The following is a 17,914-nucleotide window of genomic DNA, read 5'->3' as shown; positions in this document are numbered from 1 at the left end:
TCCCAGAAGCAATCTAGCCTTCCCACACATGTCAGGATAGATCACAATCACCAGCAAGGGGTATGTGTTCCCACTAATTCACTCTACCTATCGCATACTCCAGGGGTTCAGCCCTCACTCCTTGGTGGTCTTCAGGTTTCAAATGTGTGCTTGTGCTGCAACAGCAGCACACAGAGCATATCACATAGCTCATCTTAGCAGGCAGTAAAACAGACTTGATAGGAATTGCTAAAAATATGTGGCCTTTATACTCACTGGCTGGGTGCTGGTGGTTCATGCCTATAATTCTAGCTACTGTGGAGGCTGAGATCTAAGGATTGAAGTTCAAAGTCAGCCTGGGTAGGAAAGTCTTTAAGACTATTGCAAATTAACCACCAAAAAGCTGGAACAGGAAATATGGCTTAAGTGGTAGAACAATAGCCTTGAGTATAAAAAGCTCAGGATCACTGCCCAGGCCCTGAGTTCAAGCTGTAGGAGTGGGTTGTACACACACACACACACTGGAGGCTGAATATGGTGCTACATTTTAGCAGTTGAGAGATCACAAGTTTCAGGCCAACCTTGGCTACAATAGTACCTCCCTGTCTGGAACAATAAAGCTGATCACTAGTGGCTTACACTAATAAGCCCCACTACTCAGAAGGCTGAGACCTAGAGGTTTACAGTTTGAAGCCAGCCCAGACCAAAAAGTCTGAGAGGCTCCATCTCCAATTAACCAGCAAAACATTGGAATGAAGGTATAGCTCAAGTGGGAAAGTGCCACTTTAGCAAGAAGGAAGCCTTGGGAAACTTGATACCCTCGGACCTGTCAAGGAAAGAGAAAGAGAAGCAGAAAAGCGGAGGCAAGCCAGATGCTAGGTAACTGGCAGACCTGGAAGCAGTCACCTTCCCCTCCTGCTAGGTCACATCCTGGGCCAACTCTGGTCACGTGACTTTCATCTGACCTTAGGATGGTCCCAGACCCAGAGGTCACATACAGATCTAGTGTGGCCACACCTTTCCCCCACCTAGCCACACCTCTGCCTGTCCCTGGTCTAGATAAGTCCTGGCCCAGAGGTGGGTCGTTCCCCCCTTCCTCCCCCCTTTTCAGACATGCTTCTCCACCATGCATGGTGGGGCAGCAGTTCGGTAAATAAACTTCTTTTCCTGCCTGAATAGCGTGTGGTGTTCTCTTCATTGGCTACCTAATGAAACCTACCTATTTAATATACCTTACAACAATTTGAGGACATCACCAAATAACCAGCACAAACAGATGTGGTAGAGCTCTAGCCTACACAGGCCCTAAGTTTAAACTAAAATACCAGCAACAACAAAAACTTTCAAGTGGTAGTATGCTTGCCTAGCAAGCTTGAAGCCGAGTTCAACTTACAGTACCCCAAACACCCTACTCCAGTTGAATATCCTTGAGCAGATTATACTCAGAGCCTCATCCCCCCCCCCCTTGGTGTCGGTAGTGGGGACTGAACCCAAGGGCACTGTCTCTGAGCTTTTCCTGCTCAATGCTATAGCGCTCTACCACTTTGAGCCACAGCGCCACTTTCGGTTTCCTGATGGCTGAATGGAGATAAGTCTCACTGAGGCGTTCCTGCCCAAGATGGCTTTGAACCTCGATCCTCAGATCTCAGTCTTGAGTGCCTAGGTTTGCAAGGCGTGAGCCACCCGCTCCTGGCTTCCGGTGCGAAGTTTAACCTGTCCTCAGCAGCCGAAAGATGCCTGGTCCCCGCTGCCCCGCAAACTCCGCCCCCAATCTAGATCCCGCCCTCAGAAAAGCCCCGCCCCAACGCAGACCCCGCCTCCTGACGCAAACCCCGCCCCAAACCAAACCCCGCCCGCCCACACCAAGGCTCCGCCCGTTGCGAGAGGCCACGCCCACATTTGCCCCGCCCCTTTCCGTCTTCCAGGCCCGCCCCTCCCTCTGGGGCGCTGCGCGGCGGGTGAGCGAGCCCGGGAGTGGGTGGTCCGCGGGAGGGCGGGGTGGGGCCTCCGGGAGGCCACGCGGAGGCCGGGGGTTCCGGGGGCCGCCGGGCGCCTGCGGCAGCTGGGCGCCTTGCGGGAGGGGGGGTCCCCATGAGGAGACGGTTTTCCGGCCCCCCCTTCCCCGCTTCCGGGGCCGGTACTTTCGCTTTCTCTTCCGAATGACCCGGGCCTCCCCGGAGCCTGGGACCCCCGGCTCCCTGCCGCGTGGCGTCGCGCCGCCCCCTGCGCTCCCCACCTCGCCTCTCCCGTCCCACGCGGGGCCCCGGGACGTGTGATGCCGCCCCGTTGCTGCGCGGGGCCCCGGGACTCGGAGGGTGCCGAGCCCGCGCGGGGGGCCTCGGGCCGGGGCTGAGCACTCCCGGCCGCGCGCCCTCCCTCAGGTGACCGCAGGTGGCCTTCCTCCGGAGCCGCGGCCCGGGGGCATGGGCGCAGCCAGCCCCGATGGACGACAAGACCAAGAAAGGTGGGCACCGACGCGGGGCGGGGCTGGCGGGACGGGGGCCCCTCGCCGGCCACATTGCGACCCGCTGACTGCGGAGGCGGCGTGGGGGCCGGGCCCGCGCGGGGCTGGGCCACACCGCGCCCCGAGGACGCTCCTGGGCCCGGGGAGACCTGAGTGCATCTGAGCAGCAGCGCTTCTTGCCTGTGCCCTCGGCCCTTCCACCCGCCTGGGGTGTCCCTGGACTGACTGCTGGAAATACATCTCTCAGAACCAAGCCTAGAACCCTGGGAGACCTGCTCTCCTTCAGTTCCCAGCCTGTGTGACCTCTTCCCAGAAACCCTCCCTCATTTCCTTCCTTCCTTCCTTCTTTCTCTCTCCTTCCTTCCTTCCCCTCCCTCCCTTCCTTTCCTCTCCTTTCCTCCCTTCCTTTCCTTTTTTTTTCTCTTCCCTGTGTTGGACCTGGGGCTGACACTCAGGACCTAGGTGCCATCCTTGAACTTCTGTGTTTGAGGCTAGTGCTCGACCATTTTGAGCTACAGCTCTATTTGTGGCTTTTTAATGGTTAGATATAAGATTCTCATGGATTTTACTGCCTGGGCTGGCTTTGAACCACTCGATCCTTAGATCTCAGCCTCGTTAGTAGCTAGGATTACAGGAGTTGAGCCACTGAGACTTGGCCTTTTTTTTTTTTTAATGGTAGTTAATTGGAGATAAGAATCTCAGTGACCTTTTGGCCCAGGCTTGCTTCAAACTTGGATCTTCAAATCTTAGCCTCCTGAGTAGCTGGAATTGCAGGTGTGAGCCACCACCACCAGGCACCTCTTTCTTTCTTGCCAGCTTGGATCACCCTCTAATTTTCTCTTGTTAAATGTACTCTTTCTGTCTTCTGCACTGAACTGGGAGTTCAGAGTGTGTGTGTGTTTGTGTCTAAGCCCAGTTTCTGGGACAGTGAGTGACACACAGTAGGAGCTGTGTTTATCTTGTCATGTAAGTGAATAGGAAGTATGGGGGACTCTTAAGTATGAAGGACAAATGGAATCAAATGTACCTGGGGTGGAGGAGAGTGGGGCATGTCAGAGAAGGCCTCTCAGAGAAAAGGACTTTTAATCTAGGATTAATATAGGAGCTCACTAGAAAGCCACCTCTCACCCTCACTTCCCCCAAAGCAAACCTTGTGTTTACTGCTTCTGTTCTGGCTTTCAGCGGAAGAGATGGCCCTGAGCCTGGCTCGGGCAGTGGCTGGTGGAGATGAACAGGTAGCTGTGAAATGTGCTATCTGGCTGGCAGAGCAGCGGGTGCCCCTGCGTGTACAACTGAAGCCTGAGGTCTCCCCAACACAGGACATCAGGTGAGGAATGCATGGCTGGTAGGGACTTGAGGTCTCTCAACCCTTGTGGCAGCCCGTGTTTTGTTTGGTTTTGTAGTACTGGGGACTGAACCCATGGCTTCACTGTCAGCTTGTACTGTCAGAAGATTTAGCTTCAAACCCCAGTTCTGTCACTAAACAATTACGAGATACAGTATATATATATTTTTCCCATTTCAGTTTGTTTTCTCATTTTTTAAAAATGGTATAAAACTATCTGGTTAGGAGATATTTTAAGATGTGGGGCAGAAAAAAAAAACCAGATCAAGTGGAGGCTAATTTTCTTCCATCTCATTATCCTGCCATTCCTGGCCTCCATCCTGAGGATTGCTTCATGCTTGAAGATAGCTGCTCCAGCCGCAGCCATCCCATCTTTTTTTTTTTTTGGTGCCAGTCCTGGGGCTTGAGCTCAAGGCCTGGGTACTGTTCCTAAGCTTTTTTGCTCGAGGCGAGTGCTCTACCACTTGAGCTACACCTCTACTCTGGCTTTTTTTTTTCCCCCCTTGGTGGTTAGTGATAAAGAGTCTCACAGACTTTCCTACATGGGCTGGCTTGGAATCACAATCCTTAGAACTTTAGTCTCTTGAGTCGCTAGGATTATAGATGCTGCCAGCTGGGAAGACACTTCTTAAGAACATAATTCAGTTTACATACTTCTGTACAGTTATTACAGACCAGATCTTACTTTTACAACCATGCTCAGTTTGAGTGGAAGCTGTGAAAGCCAGCCAGGCATCTAGCTAGAACTCGGGAATTCTACTTGATGAGGGAAACAAGGGAGAATGGATACAGGGGACTTCTTGCGGATGTGTGCCACCATGCCCAGCTTTTCTTTTTTTTTTTTTTGGGTCCGGTTGTGGGGCCTGTACTCTGGGCCTGGGCGCTGTCCCTCAGCTCTTCAGCTCAAGGCTAGCACTCTACCACTTGAGCCACAGCACCACTTCTGGCTTTTTTCTTTTTGCTTATGTGGTGCTGAGGAATTGGACCCAGGGCCTCATGCATGCAAGGCAAGAGCTCTACCACTGAGCCACCTTCCCAGCCCCTGCCCAGCTTTTCTTGACTTTTCGTTAAAGCTTTCTCAGTTCACTTGCAGATGCACAGTAGTTTGCTCTGTGAGATGAACTGCTGCTGCAGCTTGGAGGATAGTAGAAAGCGCCATGTTGCTTCCAAGTGTGACTTGTGAACCAGCAACATGGGCAGAATTTTGGGTCCTACCTGAGACCTGTCTTCTGAGAGGCTCTGGCCAGCAGAAGGTCCCCGTTGTCTGGTTTAACAATATACTCTTCATTTTGTCAGTTGTGGGGATTGAACTCAGGGCCTAGGCACTGGCCCTGATCTTCTTTTAGCTCAAGGCTAGCACTCTACCACTTTGAGCCACAGCTCCATTTCTAGGTTTCTGGTGATTACTCCCTCCCTCCCTCCCTCCCTTCCTTCTTTCCTTCCTTCCTTTCTTCCTTTCTTTTTTGTTGGTTGTGGGGTGAACTCTGGGCCTGGGTGCTGTCCCTGTGCTCTTCAGCTCAAGGCCAGCACTCAACCACTTGAGCCACAGCACCACTTCTGGTGGTTTATTGGAGATAAGAGTTTCATGGACTTTCCTGCCTGGGTGGGCTTTGAACCACAATCTTCAGATTTCAGCCTCCTGAGTAGCTAGAATTACAGGTCTGAGCCACTGGCGCCTGATGCAATATATGTATGATCTTTTTAATGTGTTGGTGAATTCAGTGTACAAGAATTTTTTTGAAAGTTTTTGCATTGATGCTCATCAGAGATTCACCTGTAATTTTCGGCTATGTCTCTAGTTCTTCTCCACCCTAGATCTGTTTCCTTTGGGGTCAGCTCTGTTTTTTCATCAAGACCCTTTTCTTGCTTCTTTTTTTTTATTATAAAGATACTGTACAGAGGGGTACAGTTACATGAGTAAGGTAATAATGAGTACATTTCCTATCAGCATTGTTACCCCTTTTTCTTGCTTCTGATCTTCTAAAAATGTGTGGGAATCTTTGAGAATGTTAGTGGTTAGTAAGGCATAAACTGCCTAGGCCCTAAGTTCAAACCCCACTCCTGGCACGTGTGCGTGCGCACACACACACACACACACACACACACACAAAGTTGGTGCTAAAATATCAGGCTGAGGTTGTTGCCCAATAGTGAACCACCTTCCTCACATGTGGGATTCTCTGGGTTTGATCTCATCATTGTAAAGTAAAAGAGCACTTTGGAATACTACTACTTGGATTTAAATCCTGCCTCTAACAATTCCTCCTTATGCGAGCAGTCAGGGTCTCATGTATCTGTGTGTAATAAAGTGGTACAGTTCCTGCTTGTTGGGGTGGTTGAACAGATTAGTGCACTTCAAGGACACTGAAGAGTCTTGGCTTGAGGTTAGAAACAGCTGGTGGTGGTTTGACTGAGAGTTGGTGGTAGATAGGCTTGGGAGGCCTGTGGTGCACTGAGCCTGGTTTGTTCTAAAAGTGTGAGTCAGCCAGGAGAGGTTGCAGTGGTCAGATAGAGGAGGAAAGTGAGGGGTACAAGAATCCAGGGAGACCCTCCTCTGATTGGGGCTGAGCATGCACACGCTTGCATGTGCATGCAAACCGGTCACATGGCTAGAGCTTTGGGCCTGCCTTCCCTGCAGGCTGTGTGTGAGCGTGGAGGATGCCCAGATGCACACTGTGACCATCTGGCTCACTGTACGACCAGACATGACAGTAGCCTCCCTCAAGGACATGGTAAGTGAGGGTGTTGAAGGGCGATGGGGGTGTTTCTGTTTCTGGTGCATCCTCTCTCTCTGGCCTTCCATTCCCACTCTCCCTCTCGGGGTGCTCCTTCAGGTCTTCCTGGACTACGGCTTTCCACCCACCCTGCAGCAGTGGGTGTTTGGGCAGCGGCTGGCACGAGATCAGGAGACCCTGCATTCCCATGGGGTGCGGCAGAATGGGGACGGTGCCTACCTGTACCTGCTGTCAGCCTGCAACACCTCGCTCAACCCTCAGGAGTTGCAGCGGCAGCGGCAGCTGCGGATGCTGGAAGGTGAGGCCCGGTCCACAGCGAGGCCCTGGCAGGGCAGCCCTTCGGGCCCACGGGCAGAGGATACCACCTGTGGGGAAGAGGGGACACGGGTGTTAGCGAGCATTTCACAGAACCAGTTGGACAACAGCTGGCATGGTATCGGGGGCCAGGTTGACTGCTCCTGTCAAACTTACCAGCTTTGTGACCCCGGGCAAGCTCATTCCTGTCTCTGTTCCTGTTTTCTCTATTTGTAAGTTGAGTGTGAGGCTAATTACAACTAGTGTTCATTCTAAACTTAGTACTTGCGCAGTATTTTAGAGCTGTAGAAAGTTAGAGGATTGTCCAAAGAATGGTACAGATTTCCCATACACCTTTAATGTTAACATTTTACCTCATTTGACTTGCTTTATTTATTTATTTGGGTCCAGTCGTGGAGCCTGAACTCTGGGCCTGGGTGCTGTCCCTCAGCTCTTCAGCTCAAGGCTAGCGCTCTACCACTTGAGCCACAGCGCCCCTTCCCACTTTTTTCTTTTTTGCTTATGTGGTACTGAGGAATCAAACCCAGGGCCTCATGCATGTAAGGCAAGCGCTCTACCACTGAGCCACCTTCCCAGCCCTTGACTTGCTTTATACAAGATAATTTGGGTCATTCTGTGTTCCTCTCTCCTAAAAAATGCTTTGGCATGGATTTCCTTAAAAAGAAGGGTCTCAGTCGGGTACTGGTGGCTCATGCCTGTAATCCTAGCTACTCAGGAGGCTGAGGATCAGGGTTAAAAGCCAGCCCAGGCAGGAAAGTCTTGTGAGACTATCTCTAATAAACCACTCAGAAAAATCTGGAATTGGCACTTTTCTGGTGGATTATTGGAGGCAAGAGTCTCATGGACTTTCCTGCTTGGGCTGGCTTTGAACCTTGATCCTCAGATCTCAGCCTCCTGAGTAGCTAGGATTACAGGTGTGAGCCACCAGCGCTCAGCTTCCAGCCCCTTCTGATCTTGAGACTCCTCTGGTCCTTTGACTCCTGAGCTGACTTTTAAAAGGTCCGGCATTAGCTGGGTGCTGGTGGCTCATGCCTGTAATCCTAGCTACTAAAGAGGCTGAGACCTGAGGATAGAGGTTCAAAACCAGCCCAGGCAGGAAAGTTCCTGAGACTCTTATCTCCAATTAATCACCAGAAAACCAGAAGTGGAGCTATGGCTCAAGTAGTAGAGTGCTCACCTTGAGCTGAAGACCTGAGGGACAGTGCCCAGGCCGAGTTCAAGTCCCATGACTGACCAAAAATAAAAAGTTCTAGCCCTTCCTCCCTTCCTCCCTTCCTTCCTTTATTTTTGTGTCAGTACTGAGGCTTGAACTGGGTCTGGACACTGCCCCTTAGCTTAGTCACTCAAGGCTGGTGCTCTACCACTTAAACCACAGCTCTACTTCTGGCCTATTGGTGGTTAACTGGAGAGAAGAGTCTCACAGACTTTCCTCATCCAACTGGCTTTGAACCTTACTCCTCAGATCTTAGCTTCCTGAGTGGCTGTATTACAGGTGTGAGTCACTTGAGGTACCTACCTGCTTCCTTTCTTTTTGGCAGGAGTGCCCTTGTGAATGGAGTAAGTCTGTGTTTGATCAAGCCTACTTCAGTGTAGTAGTGTCCCTCTCCTGGTGTCCTTTAGGTGGCCTGGGAAGAGCCAGGTGGCACAGTGGTGGGTGCACTAGGGCCAGACCCTGGGGGATCCAGGGTGTCCACCTGACAGGACAGGCTGGAGACAGCCCAGGAAGGAAGGGAGGGTAGCAGGGAGGGCTCTGCCTGGCTGCTCAGGGTGTGGACATGGATCCACTATCCCTTTCCCCTTCAACAGATCTGGGCTTCAAGGATCTCACATTGCAGCCACGTGGTCCTCTGGAGCTTGTCCTTCCCAAGCCTGGTGCCCCTCAGGATCCAGGACAGCCAGGTGCAGAGCCCCCACCAGTAAGTGGCCACCTTCTGTGTTCCTCTGACCCATGTGCCTAGTCCAGCCTCTCTCCACTCACAGCCTGTTGCCTCCAGGTGGGCTGGCAGTGCCCAGGGTGCACCTTCATCAACAAGCCCACGAGGCCCGGCTGTGAGATGTGCTGCAGGGCGCGACCCGAGGCCTACCAGGTGCCTGCATCCTACCAGCCTGACGAGGAGGAGCGAGCACGGCTGGCTGGCGAGGAGGAGGCGCTGCGCCAGTACCAGCAGGTGGGTGCGCATCCGGGGACAGACTGGAGGCGCTGTCTGGGTCTGGAGGGGGACCCACTGCGCCTGGCAGGAGGCCTGGGCAGGAAGGGAGCCAGCTGTACCTACCGCGCCTCTTGCCCCTCTGAGTACACTGCTAGCTGTCACTCTGCACTGACTCTGAACCACCCACTCTGAGGTCACCCTGAGCGCATTCGGTGCCCTTCAGATTCTTCACTTACTCTGCCCCATGTGGGCTGCGTCTCTGCTCCTGCCTTTAATCCCTCCCCCCCTCCCCCCTCCCCCCCCCCGCCCATGTTCCTGGTTGTCACCTCAACACCCCAGCTGTAACTCTGACTGTACTTAGCCATGACCTCACCCCGGTTGTCTGTGACCTTGCTCCTTCTCTACCTAGTGACACCTCACCCTGGACCCCACTCTTACCCCAAGGCTATCCTCTAGTATTGGCTCACCCCTGCCTTCCTGTGACCTGGCTCCCCACTGCCCCCTGGGGTGACACGCCCCGAGTTACCCTGGAATCACGGCTTTGAATCCATGCCCCAACCCTCGCTTTGACTCAGTGTCTGGCCCCATCTGCGATCTGGCTGTGCGCTGGCTTTGCTCCTCCCATTCTGGCTCCACCAAGTGTCCTTACCACCACTCTGCCACCCCTGGCTCACCATTCAAAACCTCTCCTGGCTGACACCCGCAGCAGCTCCAGCCTGGCCCCCCTCCTGCCCCTTGGCCTCCTCAGCTGCCTTCCAGCACCCAGCTTTGCAGTTCCAGCCTACCTCCTCCCCACCCTCTGCCCCTGCTTTCCCCTGCCCGGACTCCTGCCCCACCACCCCAGACCCTGACCCACCCCACGGCCCCGCCCACCCATGTGCCCAGCGGAAGCAGCAGCAGCAGGAGGGGAACTATCAGCAGCATATCCAGCTGGAGCAGAAGAGTCTGGTGCTGAACACGGAGCCCGCTGAGTGCCCGGTGTGCTACTCAGTGTTGGCGCCTGGCGAGGCTGTGGTGCTGCGAGAGTGTCTGCACACCTTCTGCAGGTGCGACCCTGCCCCACGCCCCTGTGTACCCATCCAGGCCCTACCCTAAGTGGATGTATGTGGGTGGGGCTTTGCACTCACCCTTCTGATTGGATGCCCAGAGAACTGCACTGTAGACTCTACCTCTCCAGTTGCAGATGAAAAAGGAGGGGTAGAGAGTGGCCCATTGACTTAGCCGCGGCCGCAGTTCTGAGGGTCAGGGCCTCCTCCCTCACCTGTCCCTTGTCGTCCTGTCTGTGTAAGGGCATGGGGGCCTGCCTGGCAGGCTTACTTCCACCCGTCCTTTGCTGCTGGACAGTTGGCCCCTGTGAGTCTCCTGGGGAGCATTCCCACCCCGGGGCTGGGAAAAGGTGCTCATTCCCCACCGTGGTGGAGCTGCCAGAGTGCCAGTCTCCCTTCCTGCCTCCTGGAGCTGCCATTGTGGTGGGAAGGCCATGTTAACCCCACAGCCACTGGTGCCTGTACTGTACATGGAGTCAGAAATAGTGGTGTCAGAAGTGGTGGTTTTGGTGTGATGGCTTGGCAGCCAGAGGCATGGGAAAAGGGAATTGAAGAGTAACCCAACTGGGAGTGCTTGAAGAGGGGCCCTGGATCAGTCTGTGCCCAGCAAGTGTGGGTGGCCAGCCTGAGCCTAACCCCTGCCTTTCCCTCCCCAGGGAGTGCCTGCAGGGCACCATCCGCAACAGCCAAGAGGCAGAGGTCTCCTGCCCCTTCATTGACAACACCTACTCCTGTCCTGGCAAGCTGCTGGAGAGGGAGATCCGGGCGGTAAGGGCAGGAAGGGATGGGAAGGGAAGGTCTGCAGGCTGGGAGCTGGCGGGCAGCGCTGACTTGTTTGCTGCAGTCCCATTGGCCAAACAGATCACATGGCCAGGAGGCATCTGTGTGGTTGGCACTGCAGCAGCAGGCTTGTGCTGCACCTGTGCACTGTTGACCCTGTGGTTGAGATCATTAACTGCCAGGCTCCCTTGCTGACGGCTGTGCCTAGAGCAGATCTTCTTCCTTCTCTAGGCTTCCATTTCCCTGACCGTAAGGTGGTTGTTGGATGTGATTTCCAACTTTAAAATTGCTGGGAAATGGCCTTTCCAGAACTGGGCATTTTGAGCTCCCTGGCCAAAACATGGAGCCAGGAGGTGGCCTGGGTTTAGAAGGAACACCCAGATTCATATACAAGGCCCCAGGTGTTTTCTATCACTCCTGCCTCTCTTCTGTGACTCTTTCTCCTCAGGACCTCTCCTCCCCAAACCTCCCTAAGTGTTTCCTGGAGGTGAGACGGGGCTTGGCCCAGGGAAGAACCAGGCTCACTCTGACATCAGAGCAGCTCCTGGTCCCTGGAGCTTCTGAGCAGACAACTCTGGCTGCTGGCTGAGGTGGGCTTGCTGTAGCGAGAGACCCTGAGACTGACATTCCTTTTGTTCTTAGCACCATAGTCACAGGCCTCTGGGTTTTCCCAGGAAGTCTGTCTCTGCTAAGGGGACCACCTTGGGCCAGTGTTCATTGAGGGCTGCAGAGCCCTGGGGAGCCATCGGAGCTGACCCAAGCCTCAGCAACATGGAGGGGTCAGGGAGTGGGGAGGCGAGGGTCACGGACTGAGGCAGTTGGTGTTGTTTTTAGAGAAACAACAAGCAACATGCCTAAACCACAGAAAACCAGATCAAACATCAAAAAGGAAAATCACCCACAGTCCTGGGCCCCAGGGAGCCTCTCATTGTATTTTGGCCGGTTGCCCTATGTTTCTGGGTCTACATGTTCTTAATGTCCTCTATTAGAAAATATTTTGCACACAATAAAATAGACCCATTGTAAGTGTGCAGTTGGGTGCGTTTTAACAAATGTAAGCCTCACGACCACCACCCAGTCAAGAGAGAACTTGGGTGTGAGGGTTCCCTCAAGACCAGCAGCAGCACAGCTGCCTCAGTTAGCTGTGCTTCGGAACCTGTGCAGAGGTCATCCCTAGTGGTCAGTGGCGCTGGAGGGAGCCTGCTTGCTCCTCCTCAGCCAGGGCACTGTCTTTGGAAAGGCTGAGGTGGTAGCGCTGTTGCTGCCGCAGCACTATTCTTGTGGACATATGTACCAGGATAACGATTTCCCCACACTCCTCACATTGTTCATTGAAATTTTGTCCATTTTCCTTTTACTGTGGTCAGATAAACATAACATTTAATTTATTGTTTTGTTTTGTTGGTACTGGGATTGAACTCAGGGCTTCACACCTGCTAGGCAAGTGATCTTTTTGCTTCAGTTTGCTTTTCAGAGTCTTATGTTTGCTTGTTTGTTTTGTTTTATTCTGGTCCTGGGGTTTGAACTCAGTGCCTGGGCACTGTCCTTGAGCTTTTTTGCTCAATGATGGTGTTTTCCCACTTGAGCCACAGCTTGAACTCAGGGCCTAGGCATTGTCCCTCAGCTCTTCAGCTTAAGGGAAGCACTCTACCATTTGAGCCACAGTGCCATTTCCAGTTTTTTGGTGGTTAATTGGAGATAAGACTCTCACGGACTTTCCTGCCTGGGCTGGCTTTGAACTGTGAGCCTCAGATCTCAGCTTCCTTAGTTAGGATTATAGGCGTGAGCCACTGGTTCCCGGCTGAGTCCTATGTTTTTATCCAGACTGTCCTGGGATCTTGGTCCACCTACCACAACTCTCCAACTAGCTGGGATAGTGCGTGCTCCACCACATCTAGCCCCATTTGAACCACTTTTTTTTTTTTTTGGGTCCAGTAGTGGGGCCTGAACTCTGGGCCTGGACGCTGTCCCTCAGCTCTTCAGCTCAAGGCTAGCGCTCTACCACTTAAGCCACAGCGCCACTTCCGGCTTTTTTTCTTTTTGCTTATGTGGTGCTGAGGAATCGAACCCAGGGCCTCGAGCATGCAAGGCAAGCGCTCTACCACTGAGCCGCCTTCCCAGCCCATTTGAACCACTTTTAAGTGCACAGTCAAGGCATTGCTGTGGAGCCGTCACCTCCCTCGTCTTCAGAGCATTAGCCTTTCTGGGTGACATTTTTAAGCATAGGAGGGTTGGGTGAAGAGCCGAGTGTGGGCTGGGTGGAATTGAGGGACTAGGCTAGGCTTGTAGAGTGTGCTTGCTGGAGGAAGGTTGGCTGTGGGGTTTCTGAGCTCGAATGAGCAGAGCATGCATATCCGTGGCAGCTCCTGTCCCCTGAGGACTACCAGCGCTTCCTGGACCTCAGCGTCTCCCTGGCAGAGACCCGCAGTGCATTCAGCTACCACTGCAAGACCCCCGACTGCAGGGGCTGGTGCTTCTTTGAGGATGATGTCAATGAGTTCACCTGTCCCGTGTGCTTCCACGTCAACTGCCTGCTCTGCAAGGTGGGCAGGATCTGCTGCCGCCATGTCCTCACCCAGCTAGCTCACGGCACTTCCTGCTCGGTGCCCTGGGAAGGTAGCCCTGTGGGGTCAGGGAGAGGCCCCGGCCCCGGCCCCGGCCCCAGCAGGTTCCTCAGCACTACATAGGCCTGACCCAGTACAGAGCACTAACTGAGCCCCATCCTGAGCTCTGATCCTGGACCAAGAGTCCAGACCCAGTTATCCACTGAATCTTGGTCTCCATTGTGCAACATCCCTGTCCAGGTTCCAGATGAGCCCCTGCTCCAATCTCAGCCTGCGCCCTGGCGCTGGACCAAGTGCTTAACTTGGCCCCCATGGAAGCCTAGCTCCAAACCATACTTCAACCCTAATCTGAACTGAGCTCTGACCTCAAACCCAGACAGCCCTGCCTGATCTTCCCTAGGCCGCTTTGGCTGTGTGCCCTTGGAAGCCACCCACTAAGGGGCAGCATTCTCTTGGGTCGTCCCTGCTTGTGGCTCTCTGTGCCCTCTTCTGAACTGTGATGGACACAAGGCCAGCCTGGGCTACATAGTGAGAAGCTGTCTCGAAACAAAAAGCTTTGTGTCCTGTGTCCTTGCCTTGCCCTGCCCTGCCCCTCTCTTCCCCTCCCCTCCCCTTTTCCAGCTTCCTTAAAAAAAAAAAAAAAAAAAAACCCTTTAAAAAAAATGGTTACTATAAAGGTGATTTACATGGGGTTACAGTTGTCTAAGTCAGGTAGTAAGTACATTTCTTTCTGGACAAGTCACACCTTCCTTGTTCTCTCCCAGTTTTTCCCTCCTGTCCACCCACAAGTTGTATAATTCATCTTCAACAGTGTTTAGTGAGTACCACTTCTAGTAGCTTTTTTTTTTTTGAAATATCTTTTATTTTTTTTCTTTTTGCTTATGTGGTGCTGAGGAATCGAACCTAGGGCCTCAGGCATGCAAGGCAAGCACTCTATACTGAGCCACCCCAGCCCTTTATTTTATTTTTTATTTATTTTTTTGTGGGGCTTGAACTCTGGGCTTAGGTGCTGTCCATGCGCTCTTCAGCTCAAGGCGAGCGCTCTACCGTTTGAGCTACAGTACCACTTCCAGTTTTCTAGTGGTTTATTGGAGATGAATCTCATGGAGTTTCCTGCCTGGGCTGGCTCTGAACCGTGATCCTCAGATCTCAGCCTCCTGAGTAGCTAGGATTACTGGTGTGAGCCACCGGCGCCCGGCTTTTTTTTTTTAAGTACCAGTCCTGGGTCTTGAACCCAGGGCCTGGGCACTGTCCTACTTGAGCTGCTAGAACTGTTCCACTTGAGCCACAGTGTCATTTCTGGCTTTTTCTGAGTATGTGGTACTGAGGAATCAAACCCAGGGTTTCATGCATGCTAGGCAAACACTCTACCCCTGAGCCACCTTCCCAGCCCCTTCCAGCTCCTTAATTGAGCCCTGGGGAAGCTTCTCTCACCCAGAGTCCCCCACTCCTGCAGGCCATCCACGAGCACATGAACTGCAAGGAGTATCAGGACGACCTGGCCCTTCGGGCTCAGAATGACATGGCTGCCCGGCAGACGACGGAGATGCTGAGGGTGAGGCAGGGCCAAGGGCCAGGGGGTCTGAGAGCTGGGGCTGAGAAAGGGCCACGTTTGTAAGTTTCTGGAGGCCTGGCCCTCCCGGCCACACTCGTGTTTGGAGATGGGAGTCAGCCAAGAGGCCCGGTGGAAGTGGGAAGAGGGCCCGGTGGGGAGGACTGCTGTAAACCCAGCAGGGCGACACTGCTCCCTGGGAGTGGCCCGCTTAGCACCTGCCTTGCCCCAGGTGATGCTGCAGCAGGGCGAGGCCATGCACTGCCCGCAGTGCCAGATTGTGGTGCAGAAAAAGGACGGCTGCGACTGGATCCGCTGCACGGTGTGCCACACGGAGATCTGTTGGGTCACCAAGGGCCCGCGCTGGGGCCCGGGCGTAAGTCCCCCAGGAACAGGGCTGGGGTTGGCCTTAGAGGGAGCTTGGAAAACTACAGCCCATAAGCCAAACGGAACCGACTGCCTGTGTTGTACAGCTCCCGAGCTCTGCACTATTAGGACTTAAGTAGTTTGGACATATCAAAAGACTAAGTGCAAGTGGTTTTTGCTTATATTAGCTCAAGAAACTGAGATCCAGAGGGCCAAGATTCAAAGCCAGGACAGAAAGTTTGTGAGACTTTGTCTCCGAAATAACCAGCAAAACCCAGTCTGGAAATGTGGCTCAAGTGATAGAGTGTCAGAAGAGCAAGCAAGCAGAGCCAAAAGTGCAAGACCTTGAGTCAAAACCGTAGGGCTAGGGGGCTGGGAAGGTGGCTCAGTGGTGGAGTGCTTGCCTTGCATGCATGAGGCCCTGGGTTCGATTCATCCGTATCACATAAGCAAAAAGAAAAAAACCAGAAGTGGCGCTGTGGCTCAAGTGGTAGAGCGCTAGCCTTGAGCTGAAGAGCTGAGGGACAGCGCCCAGGCCCAGAGTTCAGGCCCCATGACTGGACCCCCCCCCCCAAAAAAAACCCCAAAAACTGTAGTGCTAGCAAAATATAAAATGGTGTAATACTTCATAGTGTAAAAATTGTTTATTCTATATAACCCAGGACCATTGCTAGACAAACACTCTACCTACTTGAGCCATGTCTCTAGCCTCGAAAACATAAAATCCCTGACATGGGAACAGTAGCAGGGCCTGTCTCAGGCTTCTCCTTAGAATCAAGGGAGGAAAATGCGGAAGTACGTAGCAGGGGGCCCGTCACCCGGGAGCACCTCGCGTGGAGGCTGGCGTCGCTTGTGTTCTGCGGGAGGCGGGGGGGGGGGCCCTCCCGCGGCCCTCTGCTGGGGGGGGGCCCTCCCGCGGCCCTCTGCTGGCTGTCCATACATGCAAGGCCCAGCTACTCGCTTCTGCTCTTGGCCAGGGGGCTGAGGCGGCTCAGAAAGGGCTCCGTGGTGGCTCCCAGCAGGCAGGCAGGATGAGGGGGCGTCCTTGGAGAGGCTGCTCTGGGGGGAGGACCTTTGGGACCGTGGTGAGGGGGGGAGGGGGAGGAGGTGTGCCTAGTCTGGGCTGATGGAGTGGTCACCACCTTGACTCCTCTTCTCTCTGTCTCAGGGCCCAGGGGACACCAGTGGGGGCTGCCGCTGCAGGGTCAATGGAATTCCTTGCCACCCCAGCTGTCAGAACTGCCACTGAACCGAAGATGGCGGGACTCCACACCAATCCAGCCTTACATCTGTAGGCAGTTGCTGGGCAGGTCTGGGCCTGGAGCTTTGGCCTTGCTTTTGATTTCTGGCCTGTGAGAGGCCTCTGTGCTTGGCATGGCGAGGCCTGCACTGCATGGACGGCATGCTCATCACGGGTCTCGCAAGGACTAGCCCGAGTCGGCTGTTGTCCACAGTCACATCTGCCCCAGTGCCTTTGCCTTTCCTCGGGGCTCGCTGGCTGGACCTCTTAGTGCTCTTGGCAACTCTCTCCTCTGCCTGATGCCAGCCTTGAAGCAGCCCCTGGCCAAAGGTCTCACTGGCTGGAGCCTCTGAGCTTCCGTAACTCCATTCTCCTCCCGTGTCACCTTTGCCCCGGACACAGAGCCCCTGCTGTCTCCCCTGCTTGTCCATTTTTGGGGTAACTTTGCTCTGCTGTTGTTATTGGAGGCTTGGTGCCTCTGAGAGCTGCTGTGAACCTGTTCAGAGCCAGAGAGAGACCGGGCAGGACTGAAGCACAGCGCATTGACCCAGCGCTGTCTCCTGTTCTGCCACTTGAAGTGAATTAAAATGGTTTTCCAGGAGGGAATGTGGACTGTCCTTGAAGGGGTGACTGTCGTGGGCCCCGTGTGGAGGTCTCTGGGAATGGGTCTGTTGTTTTCAGTAATGGGGCTGACCATGCAGGGAGGCTGTGGCAGACCTGGCACACCTGCGCCCAGCTTCTGGGACAGGCAGTTTGCAGGTCAGTCTGTGGTGCAGGGCTGGGGGTCAGCTGGGTAGAGAGAGGGAAACGGAGGTTGCTGCCATGGAGGGGGCCAAGGTGGCCCAATCTACCATCAAGATGGCTTTGATAACCTCCCCCCCCCCCCAAAGGCTGTCACTCTGCTACATGGTGCCCACTCAGAAAAGCTGACCCAGGCACCCTGAGCAGACCGCAGAGCAAGGGGCGGGGTGCCTTCACCTCGCATTGAGGGCAACTAAGTAGCTTCCCTGCAGCACTGAGAGGAAGCGGCAGAGCCATCCCAGGTCCTGCCACACACCTGGGCTGTGCGCCCACAGCCTTCGTGCTGGAGTCACGTGTCGTCTCCTTTTGCCCTTGCAGAAGGTGTGGGGCTGACCCCAGTTGGGATCCAGCAATACAACCCCAGCACTAGCTGGTGTGGGTACCAAGTGCCACAAGTGAAAGGGCTGGCCCAGCGACTGCCCAGCCTCAGATGCCCACCAGATGGGGCGCCTGGGGACACACTTCTGCCTGTCCTGGGGCTGCCAGACTCCCAGGCTCAGTAATGGACTTGGTGCATGCAGAAGCAGCCAGATGGGAACAAGGTGGGGTAGGGGCTTCCATGATCTCTGCCCCACTC

At 54.2% G+C, this 17,914-nt stretch overlaps 1 protein-coding gene across 1 annotated transcript; it reads left to right on the top strand.

Moving 5' to 3' along the window:
• Positions 1-1,886: 1,886 nt before the first annotated feature.
• On the top strand, positions 1,887-17,137 carry Rbck1 (RanBP-type and C3HC4-type zinc finger containing 1). The gene is made up of 13 exons (XM_013011006.1): positions 1,887-1,937; positions 2,361-2,443; positions 3,626-3,770; positions 6,427-6,520; positions 6,623-6,821; positions 8,645-8,754; positions 8,833-9,006; positions 9,874-10,034; positions 10,691-10,802; positions 13,178-13,357; positions 14,835-14,933; positions 15,163-15,306; positions 16,465-17,137. The coding sequence occupies exons 2-13, from the start codon at positions 2,422-2,424 to the stop codon at positions 16,543-16,545; spliced, it is 1,521 nt and encodes a 506-aa protein (XP_012866460.1). The 5' UTR covers positions 1,887-1,937; positions 2,361-2,421; the 3' UTR covers positions 16,546-17,137.
• Positions 17,138-17,914: the final 777 nt, after the last annotated feature.

Source organism: Dipodomys ordii, unplaced genomic scaffold (genome assembly GCF_000151885.1).
Source record: "Dipodomys ordii isolate 6190 unplaced genomic scaffold, Dord_2.0 Scaffold13, whole genome shotgun sequence".
Taxonomy (NCBI): Eukaryota; Metazoa; Chordata; class Mammalia; order Rodentia; family Heteromyidae; genus Dipodomys; species Dipodomys ordii.
The sequence above is the reverse complement of the archived record's forward strand: the minus strand, read 5'-3'. Positions and strand labels throughout refer to the sequence as shown.

What these genes read in the sequence shown, in the direction of transcription:
- Rbck1 (XM_013011006.1), top strand. Translation starts at nt 2,422, where the DNA reads ATGGACGACAAGACCAAGAAAG. An exon ending in TGTCTGCACACCTTCTGCAG is followed by an intron (nt 10,035 to 10,690) that starts GTGCGACCCTGC and finishes TTCCCTCCCCAG; the next exon opens with GGAGTGCCTGCAGGGCACCA. An exon ending in GCCCGCGCTGGGGCCCGGGC is followed by an intron (nt 15,307 to 16,464) that starts GTAAGTCCCCCA and finishes TCTCTGTCTCAG; the next exon opens with GGCCCAGGGGACACCAGTGG.